General features: G+C 39.1%; 2 protein-coding genes across 2 annotated transcripts in view; both read left to right on the plus strand.

The window, feature by feature from the left end:
* The window catches only part of LOC138048745 (uncharacterized), a 29,195-nt gene extending 24,116 nt beyond the window's left edge, over nucleotides 1–5,079 (plus strand). The window contains exon 4 of the mRNA XM_068894868.1: nucleotides 3,889–5,079. Within this exon, the coding sequence (XP_068750969.1) occupies nucleotides 3,889–5,079 (1,191 nt within the window). The remainder of the gene's footprint in view (nucleotides 1–3,888) is intronic.
* A 1,110-nt stretch (nucleotides 5,080–6,189) lies between these two features.
* On the plus strand, nucleotides 6,190–11,597 carry LOC138048746 (uncharacterized). The gene is made up of 2 exons (XM_068894869.1): nucleotides 6,190–6,288; nucleotides 10,128–11,597. The coding sequence occupies exons 1-2, from the start codon at nucleotides 6,190–6,192 to the stop codon at nucleotides 11,316–11,318; spliced, it is 1,290 nt and encodes a 429-aa protein (XP_068750970.1). The 3' UTR covers nucleotides 11,319–11,597.
* The last annotated feature ends 14,756 nt before the right edge of the window (nucleotides 11,598–26,353 follow it).

The raw sequence follows: 26,353 nt of genomic DNA on the forward strand, positions 1-26,353 counted from the left end.
ATATTTAAGAAAAGAAATCCTCGAAGAGAAGCCGAAGAAGGAGAAGAAGAGACAATTTCAAAGAAAATCTACGTAAAGCTGAGAGAGATAGAGCGAGAAACAAAACATTTATTTAGCTTTCAGGTAAGCTTAATGTTTTCCTTTTTTAATAATAAGCTTACATGCCTCGCTGCCTCACATATTTTGTAAAACAAGCTAAGAAAATGAAAAAGCCCTAAAAACTTTTGCAATTCGATTCCGTGTTGACATAGATTCTGACATATTTCAACAATCACATTTATAAGCTTTTTGTGTGAAATGGGTGTCCAGTTGTGAGCTGCTTTGTTTGACTGGGAAATTGCAGTTGAGTAAGCGAATTTACTACACATTAGGTTGACTTTTTAATTAGTAAAGATTTTTTTGTTGTTCTGAACTGAAGAGAGAGGCAGTAAAGATTGTCAGTCAAACGGAAAATGTTGTGAAAGGGATTACTGTGCATGTAATTTCAGTCTTAGTTGTTGATTAAAATTGTTAGTTATTGTTTGCAAGGCTTGTTTTTTTAATGCTCTCAGCTCAGAGGTGTTTGATCCGTTTGATCTGTTTGATCTGTAAAGGTAAAGGTACACGTTATTTAACGTCGGAAGTTCCTTTACTCTCTAGAGTACTCTCCCAGGAAGCCGACGGACACACCAATGACGATTAATTTTGTCCTTAATGTAGAAGCATAATTATTTCCGTAAACATTATATTGCTTTCTGGGGTTAGAAACGGGAGCTCCGCCTTTAGGCTTGGCTAAATCTACATATTAGTGCTACACACAAAGATTTTGCTGACAGTATTTGTTTTAGCGAGGGTTTGGGAGGTATGGGGGAGATGTTGACGTTTATACTGTAGGGTGGTTTAAATTACGATTATCTTTTCTTCAACGGTCTTTCTGTGGTTGTGTATCGCACTGTATTTCTATGTAACCCATCGATGCGAGAAATTCTGGTTTATCTATGACGTCAGTGACCTTCCGTACGTACGTCCACTCTTCCATGTATGCCAATGTGACTAGTATCACGTAACCATATCACGGGCTCAAGTTTAGAGTACTTGTGCCCAAAATGGTGGCCATATACTCTAGCTAGTTTATACCATATCTCTTTGATATTGGACATCCATGTTATGGTCAATAGGCCACTTTCGATATATTAAAATTCAGCTGGAAAGAGAGGTTTAGAGGACAAAGACAAAGGAACGAGAATGATACGCTTATACCTTTCACATTCATTGCAACTTGTTTCTATTATTTTTGTCCTCTCTGCCTAACTATCAAGCTGAATATTGATATTTCGAAAATGGCCTTATGACACCTGTCAAAACAAGGTATCCATTGACCAGGATCAAGTGATTATATCGAGGTCAGCTGCTTCTTTTGAAGTTGACTGCTGACCTGGTACTCGTTTTCGATTGGATTGCGGGCTCAAACCGTGTTTACTTCTTTGTGATATAAGCAAGGCTTAATTTTTCGTGCGCTTTCTGTGGCTCGAAGCGGCTACACGGCCATACTACGTCAACTGAAGCTCTTAACAATAACAGTCGATGCTTTTCGTGTTCAGGTGGAAAACGGTTTGAAATTTTTTTTTGTTCAACCGTTTTCCACCTGAAACCGTTTTTTCGCCGGTTTCACTCCAGGTTTGACATATATAGCTGTGGTCAGGACCACACTGGTGTCTTCGCAGTTCCTCAAGTCAAGAATAGGAGGGATATAAACTAAAAGGTGAATGTTTAACGTTAAATATCTTTGATTGAACTCCTCGAATACATCTTGATAACAGCCAAGATGGGATAAATTACAGACGACTTAAATATGCACAATCGGGTACATACCACGCAGGGTATTCGCACGCACCTAATGTTAACTAATATATGCTGATAGATAACGACACAGAATGTTTATTTTTAATTTGTTTAGAGCTGCTTCTTATTCTGTATTTTAATTTTTGGCATATCTTTCGAAGATTTTTAATTTTGAAAGTGATAGGCTTGCATGATGCCGGGACGACCTATGACAACGACAAAACAGTATACCAGTAATAGCTCAAACTTGGTGGAAGAAGTTACTCCACAAATTCTCTTCTTGGACACTAAATCATTTGTTATTTTTCGGACGCGTTATTTCACGTGGATGTGTATTTTTAGAAAATGGTTTAATCGGTTGGAACACTAATCAGCAAAATACAGCAACCGTGAAAGGACAAACTTCAAACGCGATCCGTTCCAACAAATTACCTGTACGATCTTCTTAATTTTGCGAGAACTCATTGCGATAATGTGTTTATAACATAAGGGCAAAATTTTCTTGTCACTGTCGCGGCACATCGAAAGCCAGTTAGTTAAAAATACATTTGTTCGCTCGCATTTTAGAGCGAAACAAATAAACAAATTAACCATTTCTCTATGTCCTAAACCAAAAGAGTACAGATATTTGTTATTTAATTTCAGTTGAGACTCAGTTGAGAATAAAAATTCGAGTTTCTTTCCTGAACAAACCAAGCTGGGGTGTTTTAATGAAATACATCAAAATGTGAATGATCTCGTTCTCAGAGATAAAGTGGAATAAAGTGTATCAATAAAGCTCGTTTTTTGACAAAGTTTCCCAACGAACTGTCACATCACCAGCGTGACTCCTATTCGCTGGCTTTTGACAGTTGACTCTGAAATGGCTTTTTCCCTTCCTATTCGCTGGCAGTTGACTGACAGGCACTCCAAGCTCACACTGCAATAGCCCATTTCCGAGTTGCTGCATGCCTCAGTTTCAAAGCGAGTCCTGGTGCACAACCATTCAAATCAGTGGAAATGAGTTGCGAATTGTTATGCAAATCAAACTCATTTCCCTTAAAATAGTTGAGCACCAAGACTCACTTCGAAACCGAGACAAAGAGCAACTCGGAAATGGCCCATTTTGCAATGCATAACTATTATAACTACGTGACAAGAGAGTTAAACCTGAGGTTAAAATATAAGTTAAGCGAAGTTTCGCCTAAGAGGGTATAAAGGAGCACTGATTTCACTATATCGACATTGGTTTATGAATTGACACAAAACAGAAGTGAACAACATATTTGAGGTAGGGAAAGTTCGTTGCAAGAAAAAGACATTCAGTTTTTCAAGTTAACTTAATTTTTAACTAATTAAACTCTCTTATCACATAAAATGGTGACGCTTTGTGAGATTAGGGCGCCTGTGGTTGGCTACTGTTTGTTTTTTTTTTTTTTACCTTTTCCGTTCGCTCGCTGAGCATTTGCTTGTTTTCTTTTAAAACTCATGCGATTCAAGAAAAATTCATTGCCTAACTGGTGAATTCCACAGTAAATTTCACTTGAAAAACCGATATCGTACTAGTGGCTTCGTGATTCAAATTTACCCGCGGTGGAAGCGATGAAATGATTTAATTAAGCAGTAACCGGAAACACCAGAACGCGGACCATTCCAAAACCTTTTATTTTAACTAATCCTACAGCCAGTAAGAATAGTTAACCCGGGAGCTCCGCTTTTAGGCTTTGCTAAATCTATATGTTGTATGTGTAAAATTTTGAGAGAGACTAGTAACTAGATTAAGCTGGTATCTCCCTCAAAAAAACGGCAAAAATACGAATGTTGGTCAAAAAAATTTTCTAACTGATTTGAAATCTTTTATTGTTTGTTTTTACTTCTGGAGTGTTTTTTCCTCGAATATCTTTTTTGGAAAAGCAACATTGAGGGTAAAACAAGGTAATGTCGGTTCGTTGCCATAGCAACAGGTTTGTTTACGCGTCGTTTTGGGTCAGGAAACGTGCATAATATCGCAATTTTCGCCATGATTTTCCGCGTCGATTTTCCCTTGGGAGACTAGGATCTAGTTTGTGTTTCTGACTTCGTTCCCAGTGTCTTTTGAGCAAACCGCCGCCATATTCTGGTTTGTGGATCGTGACAGAATTTGCTTCTCAAAGGCGAAGGAAAAGAAAGTTTCATGGGAATAGATTTACAAATAGTAAGAATTACAATAACAGTGGCTTTGTGGATGGAGAAAGCAGTTCTCCTTTGCTTGAAGATGAAATCATTTCGTCGAATACTCGAGTTGACGATGAAGGAAAAGAATGTTTGTCTGCATCTTACCGAAAGCTAAATATCGAAGAAAAGAAGATCGAAGAAAAGAAACCAGTAGATAAATCGGAGAAAACATCTACTTCTAGCAGTGATCCAACGATTACAGGGTTTAGACTCTTTGACATTGAAGTGTTGTGCAATGTGCTCTCGCTATTGAGGTGTCATGAGTGTGGTGAGTCGAGTCTTTCGTTTATGGAAGATGAAATTTATAGAAAGGGCTGTGCCTCAAGTTTGCGTTTACTGTGTGAGAACTGTGGCTGGATTTACTCCTTTTACACCTCAAAACAACAAGGGAAGAGCTTCGAGGTGAACAGGCGCATTGTTTATAGCATGAGAACCCTTGGAAAGGGGCACACTGGTGCTAAGAAATTTTGTAGTTTGATGAATATGCCTCCACCACCAGCTCCAAACAATTATGCGAAGATTTCGAAGGTGATTACCACTTGTTTGCAGTCCATTGCAAAGGAAAGGAAGAGCAAAGCAACTGAGGAAATAAGAATTTTAAAGGGGCAAAATGACCCTCCTGTAAATGAACCTGTTGGCTGTGGTGTTTCTTTTGATGGCACATGGCAGAAACGAGGGTTTTCATCAAGGAATGGATGTGTTACTGCCATCTCTATTGATACAGGAAAGGTGCTTGATGTTGAAGCCCTTAGCCAAGCATGTAAGCAGTGTGAGCTACATGAACATTTAGACAAGAACAGTAAGGAATATCGGAGATGGCAGGCAGACCATACCATCTGCAAAGCCAATTTTAAAGGTTCTGCACCAGCCATGGAACCAGAAGGTGTCAACCGTATATTTAGGCGCTCTGTGGAACAGGAGGATCAAGCAGGTGTGCACCTATCTCAGAGGAAAAGCCTTGATAACACAAAGAAGAGAAGAAAAGTGCTCAGAGGCTTAAAAAAGAGAAAAGATGACAAAAGAAAGAAGGCAGAGGGTGTGAACTATGCCTCTGGGTATTTTTAGACATTTTAAGCAATTCATTCCTTTCTAGAAATCTTGTGAAATGAAAAGATCAACTTTAAAAGCCTTTTTCTGGTTTTTCTGGTTAGCGAGCGATGTACCAACGCAAACGAGCCAACAAGCTTGGTGAAAGTCACCGTACAGGAGAGGACCCAATTTTAAAGGGGCTAGGTCACGCTGTTTTAGGTAATTTTGTTTAAAATTGTTAGTTATGAGCTCTAAACGTCAAATTGGCAGAGCAAGAGTCTTTCATTTGCAAAATCACGGCCACATAACAATTGAGAATGATTTTCCAGCTGTTTAAATGACATTTTGATATAAACTGATATAAATTTGAAAAAAGGTGGGCCGACGTTTTTCAAATTTACCCAAATTCAATTCATTTCAATCCTCTCCAGTTTTGTCCATCCATGTCCCTTCTTGGCTTCCCTGTGTTTTGTTAGAGTTCTTCTATAGTTTTGAACAGTTATTTTGATATTTTAGTTAATTCTATGACCATTCGATCAGTGCTGAAATTGCCTAAATTTGCGTGACCTAGCCCCTTTAAAGTTCAAATTTGGCGGACTACGGTGATGTCCTCACCCTGGGTCACCGCATCCACGAACGCCGTAGTATTGAGCTCGACGTGGCGGTTTGCTATAGACCTTTTTCAAAATGGCGGCCCGATAAAATATTCTTTTGTTTAATGCTGATAGGCCTTTCTAGCCTCGCTGCAATGTGCAAAATTCAAAAGAATATGTTAACCAAAATGAGGCCAATAGGTCCAATTAAAATAAATACAATAGAATATCAAATCGGTCGCCATTTATGGAAGTGGTCTATAAGTCCCTTATAGCGAAGGTCAGGCGCGTGAAGCGTGCCAGCGGAGCAGCATGGTTAAGATTTTTTGGGAAAACTATCCATGCGAGAAATTTTGGTGATGAAGTCACGTACGTCCGTACGTCCGCTCATACGGGTGGGAGGTGGGGAGGCAGGACAGCCTCTGGGAACCGGAGTGTTCGGGCAATTTTCCTTGGCGGGAAATCGCGTGGCAGCGTTGCATTTGGAAACCTTCGTTTTTCTGGTAGGAAATCATATTAGTGACGAGCAACGGAATAAAGAGCAGGAAAGAGCATGAGAGAACAGACGACGAAATTTGAGATATTTAAGAAAAGAAATCCTCGAAGAGAAGCCGAAGAAGGAGAAGAAGAGACAATTTCAAAGAAAATCTACGTAAAGCTGAGAGAGATAGAGCGAGAAACAAAACATTTATTTAGCTTTCAGGTAAGCTTAATGTTTTCCTTTTTTAATAATAAGCTTACATGCCTCGCTGCCTCACATATTTTGTAAAACAAGCTAAGAAAATGAAAAAGCCCTAAAAACTTTTGCAATTCGATTCCGTGTTGACATAGATTCTGACATATTTCAACAATCACATTTATAAGCTTTTTGTGTGAAATGGGTGTCCAGTTGTGAGCTGCTTTGTTTGACTGGGAAATTGCAGTTGAGTAAGCGAATTTACTACACATTAGGTTGACTTTTTAATTAGTAAAGATTTTTTTGTTGTTCTGAACTGAAGAGAGAGGCAGTAAAGATTGTCAGTCAAACGGAAAATGTTGTGAAAGGGATTACTGTGCATGTAATTTCAGTCTTAGTTGTTGATTAAAATTGTTAGTTATTGTTTGCAAGGCTTGTTTTTTTAATGCTCTCAGCTCAGAGGTGTTTGATCCGTTTGATCTGTTTGATCTGTAAAGGTAAAGGTACACGTTATTTAACGTCGGAAGTTCCTTTACTCTCTAGAGTACTCTCCCAGGAAGCCGACGGACACACCAATGACGATTAATTTTGTCCTTAATGTAGAAGCATAATTATTTCCGTAAACATTATATTGCTTTCTGGGGTTAGAAACGGGAGCTCCGCTTTTAGGCTTGGCTAAATCTACATATTAGTGCTACACACAAAGATTTTGCTGACAGTATTTGTTTTAGCGAGGGTTTGGGAGGTATGGGGGAGATGTTGACGTTTATACTGTAGGGTGGTTTAAATTACGATTATCTTTTCTTCAACGGTCTTTCTGTGGTTGTGTATCGCACTGTATTTCTATGTAACCCATCGATGCGAGAAATTCTGGTTTATCTATGACGTCAGTGACCTTCCGTACGTACGTCCACTCTTCCATGTATGCCAATGTGACTAGTATCACGTAACCATATCACGGGCTCAAGTTTAGAGTACTTGTGCCCAAAATGGTGGCCATATACTCTAGCTAGTTTATACCATATCTCTTTGATATTGGACATCCATGTTATGGTCAATAGGCCACTTTCGATATATTAAAATTCAGCTGGAAAGAGAGGTTTAGAGGACAAAGACAAAGGAACGAGAATGATACGCTTATACCTTTCACATTCATTGCAACTTGTTTCTATTATTTTTGTCCTCTCTGCCTAACTATCAAGCTGAATATTGATATTTCGAAAATGGCCTTATGACACCTGTCAAAACAAGGTATCCATTGACCAGGATCAAGTGATTATATCGAGGTCAGCTGCTTCTTTTGAAGTTGACTGCTGACCTGGTACTCGTTTTCGATTGGATTGCGGGCTCAAACCGTGTTTACTTCTTTGTGATATAAGCAAGGCTTAATTTTTCGTGCGCTTTCTGTGGCTCGAAGCGGCTACACGGCCATACTACGTCAACTGAAGCTCTTAACAATAACAGTCGATGCTTTTCGTGTTCAGGTGGAAAACGGTTTGAAATTTTTTTTTGTTCAACCGTTTTCCACCTGAAACCGTTTTTTCGCCGGTTTCACTCCAGGTTTGACATATATAGCTGTGGTCAGGACCACACTGGTGTCTTCGCAGTTCCTCAAGTCAAGAATAGGAGGGATATAAACTAAAAGGTGAATGTTTAACGTTAAATATCTTTAATTGAACTCCTCGAATACATCTTGATAACAGCCAAGATGGGATAAATTACAGACGACTTAAATATGCACAATCGGGTACATACCACGCAGGGTATTCGCACGCACCTAATGTTAACTAATATATGCTGATAGATAACGACACAGAATGTTTATTTTTAATTTGTTTAGAGCTGCTTCTTATTCTGTATTTTAATTTTTGGCATATCTTTCGAAGATTTTTAATTTTGAAAGTGATAGGCTTGCATGATGCCGGGACGACCTATGACAACGACAAAACAGTATACCAGTAATAGCTCAAACTTGGTGGAAGAAGTTACTCCACAAATTCTCTTCTTGGACACTAAATCATTTGTTATTTTTCGGACGCGTTATTTCACGTGGATGTGTATTTTTAGAAAATGGTTTAATCGGTTGGAACACTAATCAGCAAAATACAGCAACCGTGAAAGGACAAACTTCAAACGCGATCCGTTCCAACAAATTACCTGTACGATCTTCTTAATTTTGCGAGAACTCATTGCGATAATGTGTTTATAACATAAGGGCAAAATTTTCTTGTCACTGTCGCGGCACATCGAAAGCCAGTTAGTTAAAAATACATTTGTTCGCTCGCATTTTAGAGCGAAACAAATAAACAAATTAACCATTTCTCTATGTCCTAAACCAAAAGAGTACAGATATTTGTTATTTAATTTCAGTTGAGACTCAGTTGAGAATAAAAATTCGAGTTTCTTTCCTGAACAAACCAAGCTGGGGTGTTTTAATGAAATACATCAAAATGTGAATGATCTCGTTCTCAGAGATAAAGTGGAATAAAGTGTATCAATAAAGCTCGTTTTTTGACAAAGTTTCCCAACGAACTGTCACATCACCAGCGTGACTCCTATTCGCTGGCTTTTGACAGTTGACTCTGAAATGGCTTTTTCCCTTCCTATTCGCTGGCAGTTGACTGACAGGCACTCCAAGCTCACACTGCAATAGCCCATTTCCGAGTTGCTGCATGCCTCAGTTTCAAAGCGAGTCCTGGTGCACAACCATTCAAATCAGTGGAAATGAGTTGCGAATTGTTATGCAAATCAAACTCATTTCCCTTAAAATAGTTGAGCACCAAGACTCACTTCGAAACCGAGACAAAGAGCAACTCGGAAATGGCCCATTTTGCAATGCATAACTATTATAACTACGTGACAAGAGAGTTAAACCTGAGGTTAAAATATAAGTTAAGCGAAGTTTCGCCTAAGAGGGTATAAAGGAGCACTGATTTCACTATATCGACATTGGTTTATGAATTGACACAAAACAGAAGTGAACAACATATTTGAGGTAGGGAAAGTTCGTTGCAAGAAAAAGACATTCAGTTTTTCAAGTTAACTTAATTTTTAACTAATTAAACTCTCTTATCACATAAAATGGTGACGCTTTGTGAGATTAGGGCGCCTGTGGTTGGCTACTGTTTGTTTTTTTTTTTTTTACCTTTTCCGTTCGCTCGCTGAGCATTTGCTTGTTTTCTTTTAAAACTCATGCGATTCAAGAAAAATTCATTGCCTAACTGGTGAATTCCACAGTAAATTTCACTTGAAAAACCGATATCGTACTAGTGGCTTCGTGATTCATGTGATATCGGTGTTCGCGTAAAAATTTACCCGCGGTGGAAGCGATGAAATGATTTAATTAAGCAGTAACCGGAAACACCAGAACGCGGACCATTCCAAAACCTTTTATTTTAACTAATCCTACAGCCAGTAAGAATAGTTAACCCGGGAGCTCCGCTTTTAGGCTTTGCTAAATCTATATATTATATGTGTAAAATTTTGAGAGAGACTAGTAACTAGATTAAGCTGGTATCTCCCTCAAAAAAACGGCAAAAATACGAATGTTGGTCAAAAAAATTTTCTAACTGATTTGAAATCTTTTATTGTTTGTTTTTACTTCTGGAGTGTTTTTTCCTCGAATATCTTTTTTGGAAAAGCAACATTGAGGGTAAAACAAGGTAATGTCGGTTCGTTGCCATAGCAACAGGTTTGTTTACGCGTCGTTTTGGGTCAGGAAACGTGCATAATATCGCAATTTTCGCCATGATTTTCCGCGTCGATTTTCCCTTGGGAGACTAGGATCTAGTTTGTGTTTCTGACTTCGTTCCCAGTGTCTTTTGAGCAAACCGCCGCCATATTCTGGTTTGTGGATCGTGACAGAATTTGCTTCTCAAAGGCGAAGGAAAAGAAAGTTTCATGGGAATAGATTTACAAATAGTAAGAATTACAATAACAGTGGCTTTGTGGATGGAGAAAGCAGTTCTCCTTTGCTTGAAGATGAAATCATTTCGTCGAATACTCGAGTTGACGATGAAGGAAAAGAATGTTTGTCTGCATCTTACCGAAAGCTAAATATCGAAGAAAAGAAGATCGAAGAAAAGAAACCAGTAGATAAATCGGAGAAAACATCTACTTCTAGCAGTGATCCAACGATTACAGGGTTTAGACTCTTTGACATTGAAGTGTTGTGCAATGTGCTCTCGCTATTGAGGTGTCATGAGTGTGGTGAGTCGAGTCTTTCGTTTATGGAAGATGAAATTTATAGAAAGGGCTGTGCCTCAAGTTTGCGTTTACTGTGTGAGAACTGTGGCTGGATTTACTCCTTTTACACCTCAAAACAACAAGGGAAGAGCTTCGAGGTGAACAGGCGCATTGTTTATAGCATGAGAACCCTTGGAAAGGGGCACACTGGTGCTAAGAAATTTTGTAGTTTGATGAATATGCCTCCACCACCAGCTCCAAACAATTATGCGAAGATTTCGAAGGTGATTACCACTTGTTTGCAGTCCATTGCAAAGGAAAGGATGAGCAAAGCAGCTGAGGAAATAAGAATTCTAAAGGGGCAAAATGACCCTCCTGTAAATGAACCTGTTGGCTGTGGTGTTTCTTTTGATGGCACATGGCAGAAACGAGGGTTTTCATCAAGGAATGGATGTGTTACTGCCATCTCTATTGATACAGGAAAGGTGCTTGATGTTGAAGCCCTTAGCCAAGCATGTAAGCAGTGTGAGCTACATGAACATTTAGACAAGAACAGTGAGGAATATCGGAGATGGCAGGCAGACCATACCATCTGCAAAGCCAATTTTAAAGGTTCTGCACCAGCCATGGAACCAGAAGGTGTCAACCGTATATTTAGGCGCTCTGTGGAACAGGAGGATCAAGCAGGTGTGCACCTATCTCAGAGGAAAAGCCTTGATAACACAAAGAAGAGAAGAAAAGTGCTCAGAGGCTTAAAAAAGAGAAAAGATGACAAAAGAAAGAAGGCAGAGGGTGTGAACTATGCCTCTGGGTATTTTTAGACATTTTAAGCAATTCATTCCTTTCTAGAAATCTTGTGAAATAAAAAGATCAACTTTAAAAGCCTTTTTCTCAAAATTAAGAATTTTGCGTATCTGCTGAAACTGTAACATTGATATATTTTTGGGAATTTAACATATTTGTCTCATTTTTTCAGTGAAAATAGTGAATATAGTTCTGCATACAATGAACTAAAATTAGCCAATTTGGTCCATATGGCTCTTGATATCAAAATTTTCATTTTGAAATTTTCACATACTTTATATTCTCTTATAATTAAAATCATGGTGTTTCTTATACTCGTGCAGTATGATAGTTTTTTTTAGTACCTTGTATTATATTGCCTTTAAACATTATTCCCTGAAAATTGTATTGAATTTTGTTGAAAACGTTTGGAGTTAGAGCTGTTATAGCAAGGACACCAACCACCACTCCAGCAGGTTCAGTCCCACCCTCTTGGTTACCATAGCAACATAATTGGTAAACAATTATCAAATAGACTTGTCTCGTGGTCTGTATTCTCAGTGTGCAGGTTGCATTTTGTTGAAAAGCTTGTGAAAAAATAACAATTTTTGAGAAACCCATAAAGGCCTGGAAAACGCTCGCAACATTTCAACGCAACATCTTGCAACATTGTTGGGCACAACATGTTGCATACGTTTGGCCACCCTGTTGCGATATGTTGCGATATGTTGCAACATGTTGGATGATGTTGGATCCAATTTGAAAACGGTCAAATTTTTCGTGCAACATTTTGGGTGTTGCATGATGTTGTACTCGTTTGGCCACGTTCACGCAACATTGTTGCGCTAGGGCATGCGCGTTAGGTCCACTTATTGCACGCCAGGGGCCTGGGGCACAGGAACATTGACAAGTTGCGTTGAAAATGATGGAAATGTTGCGTGCGTTTGGCCACCCCCTTCAACACAAGTCGCAACATCATGCAACAATGTTGCAAGATGTTGCGTTGAAATGTTGCGAGCGTTTGGCGAGGCCTTAAGGGCTGAAACGTGTAACACGCGTTCACAGCTTCCGAATATTCAGTGCTAAGTACCATATTTGGAAACCCCTCGCTCCAGTTAATTTCGCGCGAGAACATTGGTGGTATTGCGTCACGGTGTTCTTGCGAACTGATTGGTTGAATGTTTCTCTCTTGTTGTTCCAAATATGGTACTTAGCAATTTGAATATTCAGAAGCTTGTTTCCCAGCACACAAGGGGCCGTTACACGTTTCAACCCTTATGGGTTTCTGATTAAAAACATTGCTCTCAAGAAATAAATGTAACCTAAGCAGTGAAAATTGGCGTGTTTAATAAAGCCAGAATTGGTTTGCAAAAAGAAAACTATCACCGGTCTCTACACAAAATGGGACTCCTTTATACCCAGGAAGTATAAAATTAATTTGATTCGCACACTTACCTACCGCTGTATACGCCTTGTTCTACATCCTCATTGTTACAGTCTACTCTGTCTCAAGTTAAGAAGCTATTGCTCCAAAACGGCTACCCGAGAGGCATCATTTCTTACAATATGAATGGCATCTTAAGGAAATATCAGAATAATGTTTTAGATCCTATTTCCACACTTCCTAAAAGAGATGTAATTGTTGTTTTACCCTATTTAGGTTTTCAAAGTGAAGTTATCAAGGCTGTCTCAAATCTTGTATTAGTCAGTTCTATGGTTTCGTTAACCTTAAGCTGACACTTCAAAACACCCACGGAATCAACTCTTTTGTCTCCTACAAAGATCATTTTTGTAGGTATCAAAAATCCAAGATTGCCGACAAAGCCTGTTGTTGGGATTGCAATAACTTTTACATTGGTAAACAAAACGTCACTTACATGACCAGAAAACGGATCATTACAGAGCCCTACAGGTAACATTTACACTTCCGCTGTTGCGGATCACACGATCAAAGCTGATCACAACATCTAGTGGGACCATTTTGAAGTCTTGGCAAATGGAAGATCTGAGTTACATTGCAAAATAAGAGGAACCTTACTAATACGCAAACTTAAACTAACGTTAAACGAAAAAAAAAAACGTTAGCAGTGAGAAACTCTGGCTTTATTAACCAATGAAACAAGCCAGTTTTCACTGCTTACATTACATTTATTTGAATTAATCTAGTTAATAGACTCTCTCAAAGTTTTACACATCTAGTTTTTTCTTTTTTAATTTGTTCAACCGTCACTCCTGAAGGTGTATGTTGTGTTCTAAGAAAAGTCATGTTAAGATGCATTATAAAATGTTCATCACCGCAATTTGTTCTTAGGACAATCTCCAGCATTCTTACATTTTTTTTACGCTGTGACGAACAAAATGCGATAGTCTCTTGACACTTTGTTAAATTTTACTACTTGCGGCCCATTGGCAGTTATATCTGCCATGACGACGAACCTCGCATAAATTTGATCAGCAGACTCTCTGTTCTTGGTTCCCAAACCTCTGTCGGATAAAAACAATCTCCATCTTGGATTTTGGTGACCTTTGGTATTTTGTCCCGAATTGGCTACCTCGAATTGGAAACGTTTTTGCCAAATTTGTTCAGATATGTCCAGGTTTGACCCTAATTACATGCACGCGGATTTCAATAAGCGTCACGAAGTGTCCCCTTGCTCTTCTCGCCAACTTCAACATCACTCGTGTCTCAGAATACACACAATTTACATCACAAAGTGTCCCCCAAATGCTGCTCCTTAAGTAAAGATTAACTGCTGCATTAACCCAAAGCTAAAATTAACGCTAACCTTTACCCTTACCTTATTGTTGCAAATAGATAGTAAATGCTTAGACTTAAAGGGACACTTCATGTTGGATGTCAAAATTGGGCGTGCATCTAATTAGGGTCAAACCTGGACATAAGTGCGGTATACAGTGGAAGAAGTGCTTGCTCATTTGGATAGCGTCTTCGATATTTCCGACGAAGGAGTTAGGACCATTCCATTTAAAATCCACAACATCCCCCACCCCTGTTGACGAGATTTGTCGAATTTCACCTTTTAAGAAGTAGGAGACATTCTCCCCTTCAGGAAAAGTTGATTTTTTTTTCCGCCCTCAGAGGAATGGGGATTTTTTCCAATACCCTTCAGAAATATTTGAAAGATGAAAGAGTGCCGACACATGGGCCCCTCAGAAATGCTCTTCAGACCCCCCTCAGAAAATCTGGTCAATAGGGGGGTGTGGATTTTAAATGGAATTGCCCTTAATTCGAGACGTTTAATGGCTCGATGAGGATTTTGAGGAGCCTGACCTTATTTAGCAATGAGTATCCACAAACTGCCTTGTTTACGACATTATTGGTATTCTGACTGGGTTTTGAGTGTTCCAGCATTCTCCAGGGTCATGCCTCTAAACAGATTTTTGGACATCTGGAGCAATATTCATCTGTGTGACAACACAAAAATACCAAGGCCTGGAGACAGTAACTTTCACAAGCTTTTCAAGGTTAGGCGATCATTTTGCCGATGATTTGAAAACAATTTGTCAAATAAACTATGCCTCTCACTGTGATCAAGGACTCCGAAGCTCCTGTCACTTAAGAACAGTTACATTGTGCTAAGTTGATCAAATTATGTTTATTTTCGCAATTACTAGAGAAATGGTTACTTGTAGGCCAAGTTGTAGTTTCGATGGATTGCATTACTTGTCACATGTCGTGACTAGACTTGAAATTTGAATCTTGTAAATAATGGCTTCCATCAAGTTAACTTTCAAAATATTAAACATAAACACAGGTTTGATTTTGACTATAGCAAGCATTTTTTCCATAACAATTGGAAGGTCCATAGCTAATTTAAAGACACTCATTATCTTGTGTGGCAGTACCTTAGCATGTGATGTCATCTGACAGGTGTCAATCAAGGTCTAATTTTTCCCAATCACTTTGTAATAAAGAATGGTTATCGGTAAACTTGTGTGAGAAGTTTCGTTTTCTTATGTCACAAAGGGAATATTTTAGCCATTTTAAAAGAATCATAGGTAGAAAATCCTCTTTGCCCTTGACCACATCAAGTCATGGAAACGTTCCTGGCTTTTATAGCCGATCACACGGGGTACATGAGATACACTCTACTCTCGTCTTCTCTTAGTAGTGGGTTTGGGACTCAGTTGGCAAAAATTAAATGCAACAGGAAATGAAATTGTTTGAAAATGATATAGAAAAAAAAAATTGCGAAGGACAAGCATCAATCGTATAAATTTATGATAGCAAGCTTTCCTTTAGCAAAAACAAAATTAGGCTTCATTTATATTGGGGCGGATGGCGTTAGTTCAATTCAAGCATTGCTGGAAGATGAAACCACCTTGGTAAAACGGTGATAACTTGATATAGTTAATACCAGGAGGTTTGTGCAGATAGAATCATAAAACAGTAGTCAGCAGGGGCCAATAGGCGGTCCTAGTACAACTTTTGAGAGAGACAAGTGCAATTTTGGCAAGGTGAAATATCGCAAAGGGCGCTTCGTTGAAGGACAGTGAGTCTTTGATGACATTTGACTAGAAACCAAGGCCTGTTTCCTTCTTCTGGTAGGTCACAATCCACGCTTACATATTGTCAAGGACGTGCATGATGAGAAATATGTGGGAAATTCGAAATTAAGGCTATAATCATCTCAAAGATGACCCTCTGCTAAACGTCGTCAACCCAGACACATGCGTCCACACGCTGGGCTTCAAACTAAATCGTAAGGAGTTGCATGAAATATACCTCCAACAGAACACCCAAGGACCTGTCTGAAAGCTACTTACTATCACGTTAACACTTCGAAGACGTTTCCGTTTAACTCAACATTTATTGAACTATACACACTAAGCACGTGTTTCTCGCTCAATCCTTTAGGTTCTCCACGAGGTATTCTACAAGTCCCTTAGCGCACATGCGCGACTCAATGTATTCACGTGACATCTCCCTCCTCGATGTTCTTTAACTTAAATAAACGAGAACAAACGCATCATAGAACTTGAAAAAAAATACAGAACGACTAGCTTAAGACGTCTCAGACTTAAAATGTCTCTATCAGTCAATCGAAAAAGTCTTTAAATCGAGAAGGCTTTCTAACAATGCAACCGCTATAAGTCGTAGCTTCTGTTAAACTGGGCTGTTCACTAGCACAGGTAGGTACAGTTGACGTCACACTGCCTGGTGTCTCAATCTGTGGTGGTTCTTCTGACTCAGTATGTGGGGATCCCGCAACTGGTCCTTCTGCTCGTGGCTCCATGCCAGCATCCAACTCTTGTTCATCATGCACGCCTTTTGGTGTCTGGATGTTGTACGACCTAGGAACCGGACTTCTTGCGATGACTTTCCCAGGTGTCGTCCATACGTTTTGCTGATCTAGCTTCACACGAACTGAGCCTCCTGGCTGTAGATCTGGAAGAGGTCGCACACCATGCCTCTTGTCACAGTGTTGGCGGTAAGCGGTTTTAGTTTCCTCATCCTTTCTAGCAACTGCTTCTTGGCTTGGTAGAACCTGCTTTAAGTTCGATTCCAATGTAGGTAGAAGGGTGCGAATTTCTCTTCCCATCATTAGCTGGCAAGGACTTACACCAGTGGCGGTATGAGGAGTTGCTCTGTAAGACATAAGCGCTGCCTCAGTATCTTCTTGGCAATACGAACTCCACTTTCTGCCTTACCATTTGCTTGCGGGTAATAAGGGCTAGTAGTGAAATGCTTGAAGTCATACTCTTAAGTAAATTTGCGGAACTGTTCTGATGAAAATTGTGGTCCGTTATCACTCACAATTTCTTCTGGTACTCCCCATCGGGCAAAGATGTCCTTCATCTTATTGATCACAGCATCGCTGGTAGTACTGGACATGTAAGCAATTTCGGGAAATCTTGAGTAATAGTCAATGACCACTAGAAATTGCTTCCCTTGGTGTTCACACAAGTCTGCACCAATCTTCTTCCACGCTCTCTCTGGAAGAGGTGTTGTGATGAGTGGTTCCTTTCTCTGACTAGGTACGTTCTCTTGGCAAAACTCACAACCTGAAACTTTGATTTGAATGTCTCGGCTGCTACCAGGCCACCAAACGGACATATTGGCTCTCTCACGGCACCTAGTCATACCCTGGTGACCATCATGGATACGTTCCAATACCTCAGACCGTAAAGAGGAAGGTATCACGAGGTGATTGTGATAAAAGATCTTGCCGTCCACTACAAAGAGTTCACCACGTACGGCGTGATATTTGTGTATTTCTTCCGGTACATCTTTAGCATACTTTGGCCACCCACTGACAGTATAAGCGAGAACACGCCTCAGCTGTTGATCTGATGCAGTAGCGCACTTGATCTGTTCAATCTTCTCAGGTGATGCAGGTCTTTCCATTTCGGCTGCATCGACATACGCTTTGATATCTTCTTGTGTGTCTGATGTCTCGAACAGGGCTGCTAGAGGATTTCTTGAAAGAGTATCAGCAACTGCTAGTTCCTTTCCAGGCACATGTTCAGCCTTTACTCTGAATCTCATTAAGCGCATAAGACGACGCTGACATCTTACTTGAAGGGTACTCTATCCAGGTCGTGATGGTTGATCAGTGATACCAACGGCTTATAATCTGTCAAGAGTTGAAATGACTCCAGACCGCAAAGATAGCGAGAAAACTTCTCACGTGCCAACACCGATGCTAAATATTCTTTTTCAATTTGAGCATACTTCTTTTCTGAATCCGTTGAGGTACGAGACGCAAATGCGACAGGACGTAACTGGTCACCGTGCTTTTGTAGAAGAACACCGCCCAGTCCATAGCTGCTTGCATCTGCACTAACCACTGTAGGCTTGTCAACGTCATAGAAAGCTAGGACATGTGCTGTGGTAATCATGGCTTTGACTTTGTCGAAGGCTTCTTGCTGTTGATAGGACCAATTCCAGGCGCTATCATATTTAAGTAATTCACTCATTGGACTGATCACACGTGATAGGTTTCGCAGGAATATTCCCAGGTAATTGATCATCTCCAGCACTCGTCGCAATTCTGGTACATTATGTGGTGCAGAAAGTCCAGACTTTTCAATGGTCTCGAACACTTGTTGAAGTCTTGCATCGTGTTCTGCAACAGATCTGCCAAAGACAATAATGTCATCTTGGATAGCAGCCACGCCTTCCTGATCCTTGAGGAGGTTGTTCATTCTTTTCCGGAAACTTTCTAGAGCAGACGTTCATGATCCCAAATGGTAACCGGCAGAAACAGAAACGGCCACTTGGTGTGATAAAGGTTGTCAACCTTGAGCTTTCTGGATGTAAAGGTATCTGCCAATAACCACTTGATGCATCTAATTTTGAAAACACCTTAGCTCCCGCCAATTTTGGAGCAACATCTTCCGAAGTAGGAAGAATGTAAATTTCCCTTTTAACTGCTTCGTTTAACTTCCTGAGGTCAACACAAATTTTAATTTGAGCACACCAGTCAGTTGGTTCTGTGACTTTCTCAATAATCCCTGCTCCTAACATGCGATCAAGCTCAACTTTTACTTTTGAAAGCAAGGGAAATGGAATTTTCCTGGCAGTATGAACACAATATGGCTTTACATTGTCAGTGAGCTCAATCTTGACTGGCTCACAGTTCATGAGACCAATATCACCAAACACATTAGCAGTCGTTTCTTCCACACGCTGAACTAAACCCATTTGGCATGCTGCGTGACGACTTAAGAGATTGTTTACACAGTCTCCTTCAATGACATAAATATCAACGCAGTACAGTTTGTTCTTATGGGAAATGTTTGCTATGAACTGACCTTTACAACTGAGCATTCCAACTGGACTAGACAGTACAGCACTTGAAGGCTCCAGCTTCGGACGCTGAGGTAAGGCTTGATAAGTCGGCACTAAGATGACAGAGATATCGGCTCCTGTATCGATCTTGAACTGCACGGGCTTCCGGTCAATGTGTAAAGCAACGCTCCACTGGTCTTCGAACGAATCATAGGAATTGCTCAATATTTCCTCCCTTAGTAGACGTTACCTCTCTCACAGACCGGCAAACCACGGCAAAATGGCCTGTTTTATGGCATTTGGAACATTTCTTCCCTCTGGCCGGGCGAATTTCATCATGTTTGTGCATCCGATTACATCTGCAACATAGCTGAACCAACGACCTCGGGCCAATATTTTCCTGGCAGTACAGCCCTCGCGCTCGGTGAGTAAGAAGTTATTAAGGGGTCACCCAGAAGTCATACCAGCAGAGGCCCTTAGGCTCACAGGTCATCAAACGTTCGTACGACGAAACAGATCCTTTTCTGAGGTTAAAAAACCTGGCTACTGGCCTAACTCTTTTTCCTACTTTCCCAACCACGAGAAAGCCGCGGTAAATCAGCCATCGCCAAAAAATGTTTTTTTTAAAATAAAAAAAAATTTAAAGTTAGGGGGAAAAATTCATCATTTTAAAGCTAAGAAAATAAGCTTTCCAACAGCATACAACTTATTTACAGACAACTGAAACATTTTATAAAAGCGAAAGTCGAACGAAAAAATTTAAGAAAAATAACAGTAAAATATGAAATCTAGGCAAAATTTGGTCATTTTAGCGTTGATTACGAATTTTTGGATGCAAAACTAATATTTTCTGCAATTTATCTGCTTTCTTGGACATAAATTCGACCGAAAACTGATAAGGCATGAATATTTTTAGATTTTTAGGAATAATAGATAACGTGGTTCAATGCGTAATGTGATAATGCGATAAAAGTGTCAAATTTGCGACCCATTGCTAACGGCAACGGAAGCGATCGCATTACGAATAATTAACCTCTGTTGCCAAAAACCACCCAAATAACCGGTCAGTGTAAAACGCAGACTGCAGACTGCGCGTTAATAAAATAATAATGAAAAAAGAGGTATAAGAGTGTTAGTAGCCGTTTGTAATTTCACACTGAAACCCCAACACAGCTCCCATCGCTTTGGTTGCCCCACCGCATGTTTTAAATCCGGATTTTCATCGAACTCTAAGAATTGAAGCTGTTTGAATCCTTGTTGTTTGAAAAAGGACAGTTTCGTTAAGTGAGTTGCTTTTAGGCAAAGAAGTCACCACCCCGTAATTCAAGTGTCCATTTTGCTGCACTGAACAAAGTAATCGAGTAATTACCCAATAACTCAATTTACTTTGACACGCATGGCTACAGTACCAATTAACAAAGACAGAGATAACGTGGATTTTGCAACCATTTAACGTTTCAATTCAGTCGGCTTAAGCCAGTATGACTGGTGTAAAAATTTCTTATTAGGATCCTTTCATTCGCTTTCGTGTACGTTATGTTTATCCTTTAGTTCACAAGCTCGTTTGTTTTGCATCTGGAAGATGTAATTTTCAATTATAACCTCTCCCTAGGGGTTATCACGCATAGCTTAACCAGTGAAATCCCCGCGTCCTAATTGCTCGGAATACATGAAATTCTTTGTGCATTTCGTTGCACCGAAAAAAGACAACCGAGATTATTCAGGTATTCGAAGTAATAATTGTTGGTTTTTCGATCGATTTCCCTCGATGTACCGGTGTGACAAATAATTTGGAACATTGCAATGCATCTGGAAGCGCAAAAACAAAGCACAGATGATTTCAACGCGTACGATCGCATCCCCAAAAGGTGCAGCGACCTGCAGTCATAATAATGTGAGTTGTTGTTGACAGATGTAAAGCAGGATTGTCTTTCAAACAATCTTTATTTTATCCTTATGACTCGTATTTTATAAAATTAATATTTATTTTACCCTCAGTCTGCATTTTACCCCGGTCTGCAGTCTGCAGTCTGCGTTTTACACTGACCGCCCAAATAACCGATTTTTCGACGGAAAATTCATCCCAGAGGATAAAACTATTCACTGGACATGTAATAAAGGTATATATGTTCGAGCGAAAGCGAAAACAAGCGAATATTTTGACAGAAAACACAATAATGTGAGATCAAAGGAACATGTAGTGAAGACACGCAATTGCGGCATCGCTTCGACAATAATCTTACCTTTTCAGCGATTTTAACGCTTGAAATTCCATTCAATCCACCTTGTCTAGTCTTTGAATTCACTATTATCGCTGCCCTGCGAATCTTCAATGTTCTACATAACAGCACACTTGGTAAAAGACGGCTCGACGGGCGACAGATTGTTGTTGATGTTGCCGCCTGTCTTGTTCAGTATCCAATTGATTTGCCATTTTTGGGCTTCATAAGGGTATATTTTGTTCAAAGATCCACTAAAACGCCATTCGCGTTACATGACTTTCGACGCCATTACAGGTTAAGTTAATGATTCTACTGTGTCCACCAGAGAAATGTACGCATTTCCACTACCCTCTCGATCCTAAGAAAATACGCGCATAAGGCTCTATGCACAAAGACACCACTTACCAGGGGAGTGACAGGCAAGACTTTTACCGACACGGAAAAAAATAAAATAAATAAAACGAAGAAATTCTACCCATTTTCCAACTGGGATTGCCGTATTGCCATACGGCAACCCAGTAACAAGTCAGAAAAATTAATAGAAAGACTTGAAGAGAAGTATTAGAGTCTTAAAATGTATGTATGCTTGGAATATCACTCCATTTTGCATGACAAAATAAACAGTACGTGTTTGAAGAAATCAACCATCCCTCTCATGTTTCAATCCTTTAAGTAGACTTGCCACAATTCCACTTCACGAGAATCCCGGTAGAAAATGTTTTGGAGAGCGGAGCGTGATTTTTCGGATGCGAATCTACACGAGAGGAAGACTTTTGAATGTCTAGCTCTTAAGATGTATCATTTTCTCTTGGATGTGCATGGTCGCCCCCGAATCATCGCATGCATCTTAACTGTTCAAACTTTGTGATTGCAGTCGCGCTCGTACTGCCCGGGTCGTACGGATCGAGCTGTTAGAATAAATCTCTTTCGATTGTGGAGCCAAAGGTAAGTTGTTGACATTAAAGACAAAATTATATATATTTTTTCTAATTTGTTTTACAAATAAACACTTTGCACGAGAGCGGGGATCGACATAAAGGTCATTCAAACTGATCTCCATCAACATGCCGGTCATCTCAGCTCCTAGTGATCTTTGAGAACCTTAGAGCAGCTTTGAGCGAAACTGAGAATACCTGAGAAAAACTGATCCGACTTTTAGCAATCTGAACTGTTCTTAGAACTACTGTTATTGTCAGTATGGGCATGCGACTAGTCGTTGATATGCATTCTGTTTATTTGGTGGCAAAGGAATTTAGAGGATGCTTCAAGGGGAAATTCTGGTTTTCTGTCTTACTTTTGTTTTACTTAGAGGCCATTTATTTGCCAGTATTGAAAAGTTTGGTTCACATTTATGAAATGTAACAAATTAATCATCTGTGGCTTTACAAAGATCTATTTGTATCGCTTTTACATTCCTGAGTTAATTTGACTCGCAAATGACGTACAAACAAACCCAGGTCCTGGATTTGTTGATCCAACTAAAACTATTGCCGCACCATACAGTCAAGGTAATGTTGAAGTATTTGGTACGGCAAATGCAGGCACACAACGTGTGGCAATGTCTCTGTCGGCACTTGTTTATAATTTCAGAAATCCAATAACCTCTTCAGCTGACTTGGTTCAAATTATGAACATTGGGAATAATTTGTATTCAGCTTTGTCACAATCATGCAAACAGGGACTCCTATTTTTGACAGATTTGCCTGTTATGGTTATAACTTAAGCTACATTAATTATCAGTTGACATACAGTGATAGTTATAGTGGTTTGCTAAATAGTGCACATCCTATAATTTCAGACTTTCTTTATGTTATATCAATGTTAGCTGCCTTTGATTTTTTGCTCATGGATAATTATCATGCATATATTTTAACACTTGAACTGTACACAGTAGCAATATACTGTCTGCCTAATGGGAGGTGTAAATTTTTTTACTCTCATGGCAGAGATTTATTAGGTATGGGACCCATTTGCACAACATGTACTTCAATTGAAATAGACTCATTAATGAATTTGGTACAACATTTTCAGAATGTATGTTCACAAATATCTGTTACATGTACTTATGAGATTAAAATGTGTTAACATTATTAAAATATAAAGCAACAGTGGAAGCATTGTTCATTCATTATATGTTCGAAACCAAAATTTTAGACCCTAGGAGCACTTAAATGATGTTTATCTTTGTTCTTGCAAAGAATGTTCTGCTGTGTCATTTTATTCTATTTGTTTTTCCAACACCTCTATTTGTTTTTCCAACAACTCAAAAGTATTTTCAAAAGTATTTTCAAATGTAGATTCTGTTATTGATCTCTTTTGTAATATTATTCAAAGTAAATTTAATTGTTTTGAAACAAACTATGAGGTTGCATTTCTTAGATGTTTATTTGAATTATCAAATATAGAAAGGAAACAAATAATAAGAAAGCATTATCTACTTCAGAAATTGCAGCAAACTGAAAGAAAGAGGAGAGAAATTTACAGCCCAATTAATGGACCCAGAGAAAAAAGAAGAGCTTCCTTCAAATTGTTTTGAAAAGTACAGGTCTAGGGATTCATCGAAAAAAACAGACTCTTTCAAATAAAGATGAAAAGTATAGGTCAATGAACTCACACGATAAAGAGCAACTTCTCTCAAATAGATTCTTGTAACACCTATATACCTTTTTTTGTGGTGTACAATAAAGTTATTATTATTATTATTATTATTATTATTATTATTATTATTATTATTATTATTATTATTAAACTGTCAACAAAAGTACAAATAACCTGGCAGCGCATGGGTATAGGCTACTTAGAGCCTCTTGTTAGACTGGATTTACAGCCTCTTGTTAGACTGGATTTACCGTCTTGACCGCTGCCACCATATCAAGTTAACACTTCGAAGACGTTTCCGTTTTAACTCAACATTTATTGAACTATACGCAGTAAACACGTGTTTCTCGCTCAATCCTTTAGGTTCTCCACGAGGTATCCTACAAGTCCCTTTGCACACATGCGTGACTCAATGTATTCACGTGACACTTACAAGAGTGGTTGTCGCGTCAACACTATAAATATGATCCCTTTGGATAAATCATTTATCATTGGATAAATCGCCATTGTGGGATAACAAGCAAAACGCATAGTATGCACCGAATGTGATTCCGGAAATGCTACGCTTCATACAGGAAAGACGGAGCGCAATGGTGAAAATAAAATGATACAACGGGGACTGAGATAAAAAGAAAGGTGGAGGCCGGATGTAATCATTCAATGTTTTATCAAGGGCTTTCCGTTTCTTATATACGGGAATACGAACCTTATGACAGGTACCTTGGTTTGGAGCACCACTTGTGTCAACCATTTTGAGAGGTTGCATCAAGTTAAAAACGGTTGAAAAGCGCCTAGATTGCTGAAAATGTTTGTGATTTCCGCATTTTCGATATATGTGTATCATTTCCTTTAGAATTGGACTTTATTATGTAGCCAAATCAATAATTGTCCCACAACTTGGAGAACCTCCACGTCAACTTAAGGCAGATCAAACTACAAATGCCCTTTTTTGATAAGAGGTGAAAACCTCAACATGCGAAAAAAAAAAATTGGAGCCGACTACACAATCGAAACACCCAACCCATTAATCACGGTATAGTCTAATATTATTGAATAACGTCATTTTAACTTCAATGTTCCTCACAACAAAGTTTGTAATGTTTCCTAAAACAGCATAAAACTTGAATTATGCCAATAATCAATCAACTTTATTGGAAAACGAATATCTCAGATCTGAATATGTTATCATACATGTAGCCCTTCATATCCCAATCAATTCTGTCAGTCCAGAGGACAGAGTAGTGCTTGCCTGCTGAGAAAAACCTATGTGATGCCCAACATTTGCTTTTGGTTGGCTCTGCGGGTAAACAGGAAAGATTTTAGATCTGAATTTAGGGGGAGGGCCATGATAAAGATGGTAAGTTCTCAGTACATGTGTTATTAATGAGGAATTGTTTCTTAAGTTACCTTTTTTTGTTCTAGAAGTATAAACTGCTTTGAAGCTTGAATTGCCAGTTGCAACTACCAACATGTAGCGTTCTGTTGATTGTAAGGTGAAATGACTCTTGATTTCAGTGAAGTGCCCAAGCAACGTTTGAGACTTGTTCCTTCCATCGTAGACTTTCACGGAACTGAATTTCGAGCCAGGTTGGTTCAATATATTAAGGGTAGTAAAATTTAAACTGATATAATGATGAGGTGCTACTTCAATAATCCAGCTGCAAGTATTTGCTATGATGAATGAGGAACTCAAAGTGATCGCCCCACTTGAGCCACTGACCGTGAAGGAGCATGGTTGGGATGAATCTACCCCTGTAAATATACAGGAAAATCACAAATGTCCAGTGAATTTTGAAGCTTTCGCTAGTAAGACAACAGAGATCTCTACTCTTTTCGCTAATCATAAATCATAATGAGATAATGGAAAGCATCACTTAATTATAATATGCAAGTATTTACTAAAACGCACATAAAACATTCACTTCAATTTATAAAATGTTATCCGGAATTAGCAGTGAAACACAACATTTCTATGTTATGGAGAGTTTTCAGTCTAATATTAGTTTTTGTCATTTTGTTCATAGCCATGAACATTTATATTAAAGTATCAATACAGAGTTGCACCCAAAATTAATGCTAACAAGACGCTTGGGGGCGTATACATGGATGCACTATTCGGGATGTTCTGATCGTGTGAAATGAATTATTGCTGTAACAGTTGTTAAATGTTTATGCTTGTAATTGACATTTTCATCAAACAAGCGATATGACAAGCAAGAATTTGGGCGGACGAAGACAATAATAATAATAATAATTGTTCATGGCAGTGAGATAGTAAACACGAACAAGAACTCACTCAAGATAAGTGTGCCCATTGTAAAGAGTTTAACTCTAGCTATCTTAGCAGTCAAATAATCTGTTAGCCCCTTAACTCCCAGTGGCCATTTGCAGATTTTACTCTAACGCCAGTAGATTTTAGTCGTCAATGGGGGGCCCCTCGGGTCTTAAAGGGTTAACAACATTTAGGTTCACTCAAAAACTGTTCCTCCACTAAATTGTT

The sequence above is a fragment of the Montipora capricornis genome, chromosome 5, assembly GCF_036669925.1.
Source record: "Montipora capricornis isolate CH-2021 chromosome 5, ASM3666992v2, whole genome shotgun sequence".
Taxonomy (NCBI): Eukaryota; Metazoa; Cnidaria; class Anthozoa; order Scleractinia; family Acroporidae; genus Montipora; species Montipora capricornis.

Bases quoted from the DNA above. Each gene is read 5' to 3' on its own strand.
- LOC138048746 (XM_068894869.1), top strand. From the start codon at position 6,190: ATGAGAGAACAGACGACGAAATTTGAGATATTTAAGAAAAGAAATCCT. The intron at 6,289-10,127 runs GTAAAGCTGAGA...CTTCGTTCCCAG, and splicing joins CAATTTCAAAGAAAATCTAC to TGTCTTTTGAGCAAACCGCC.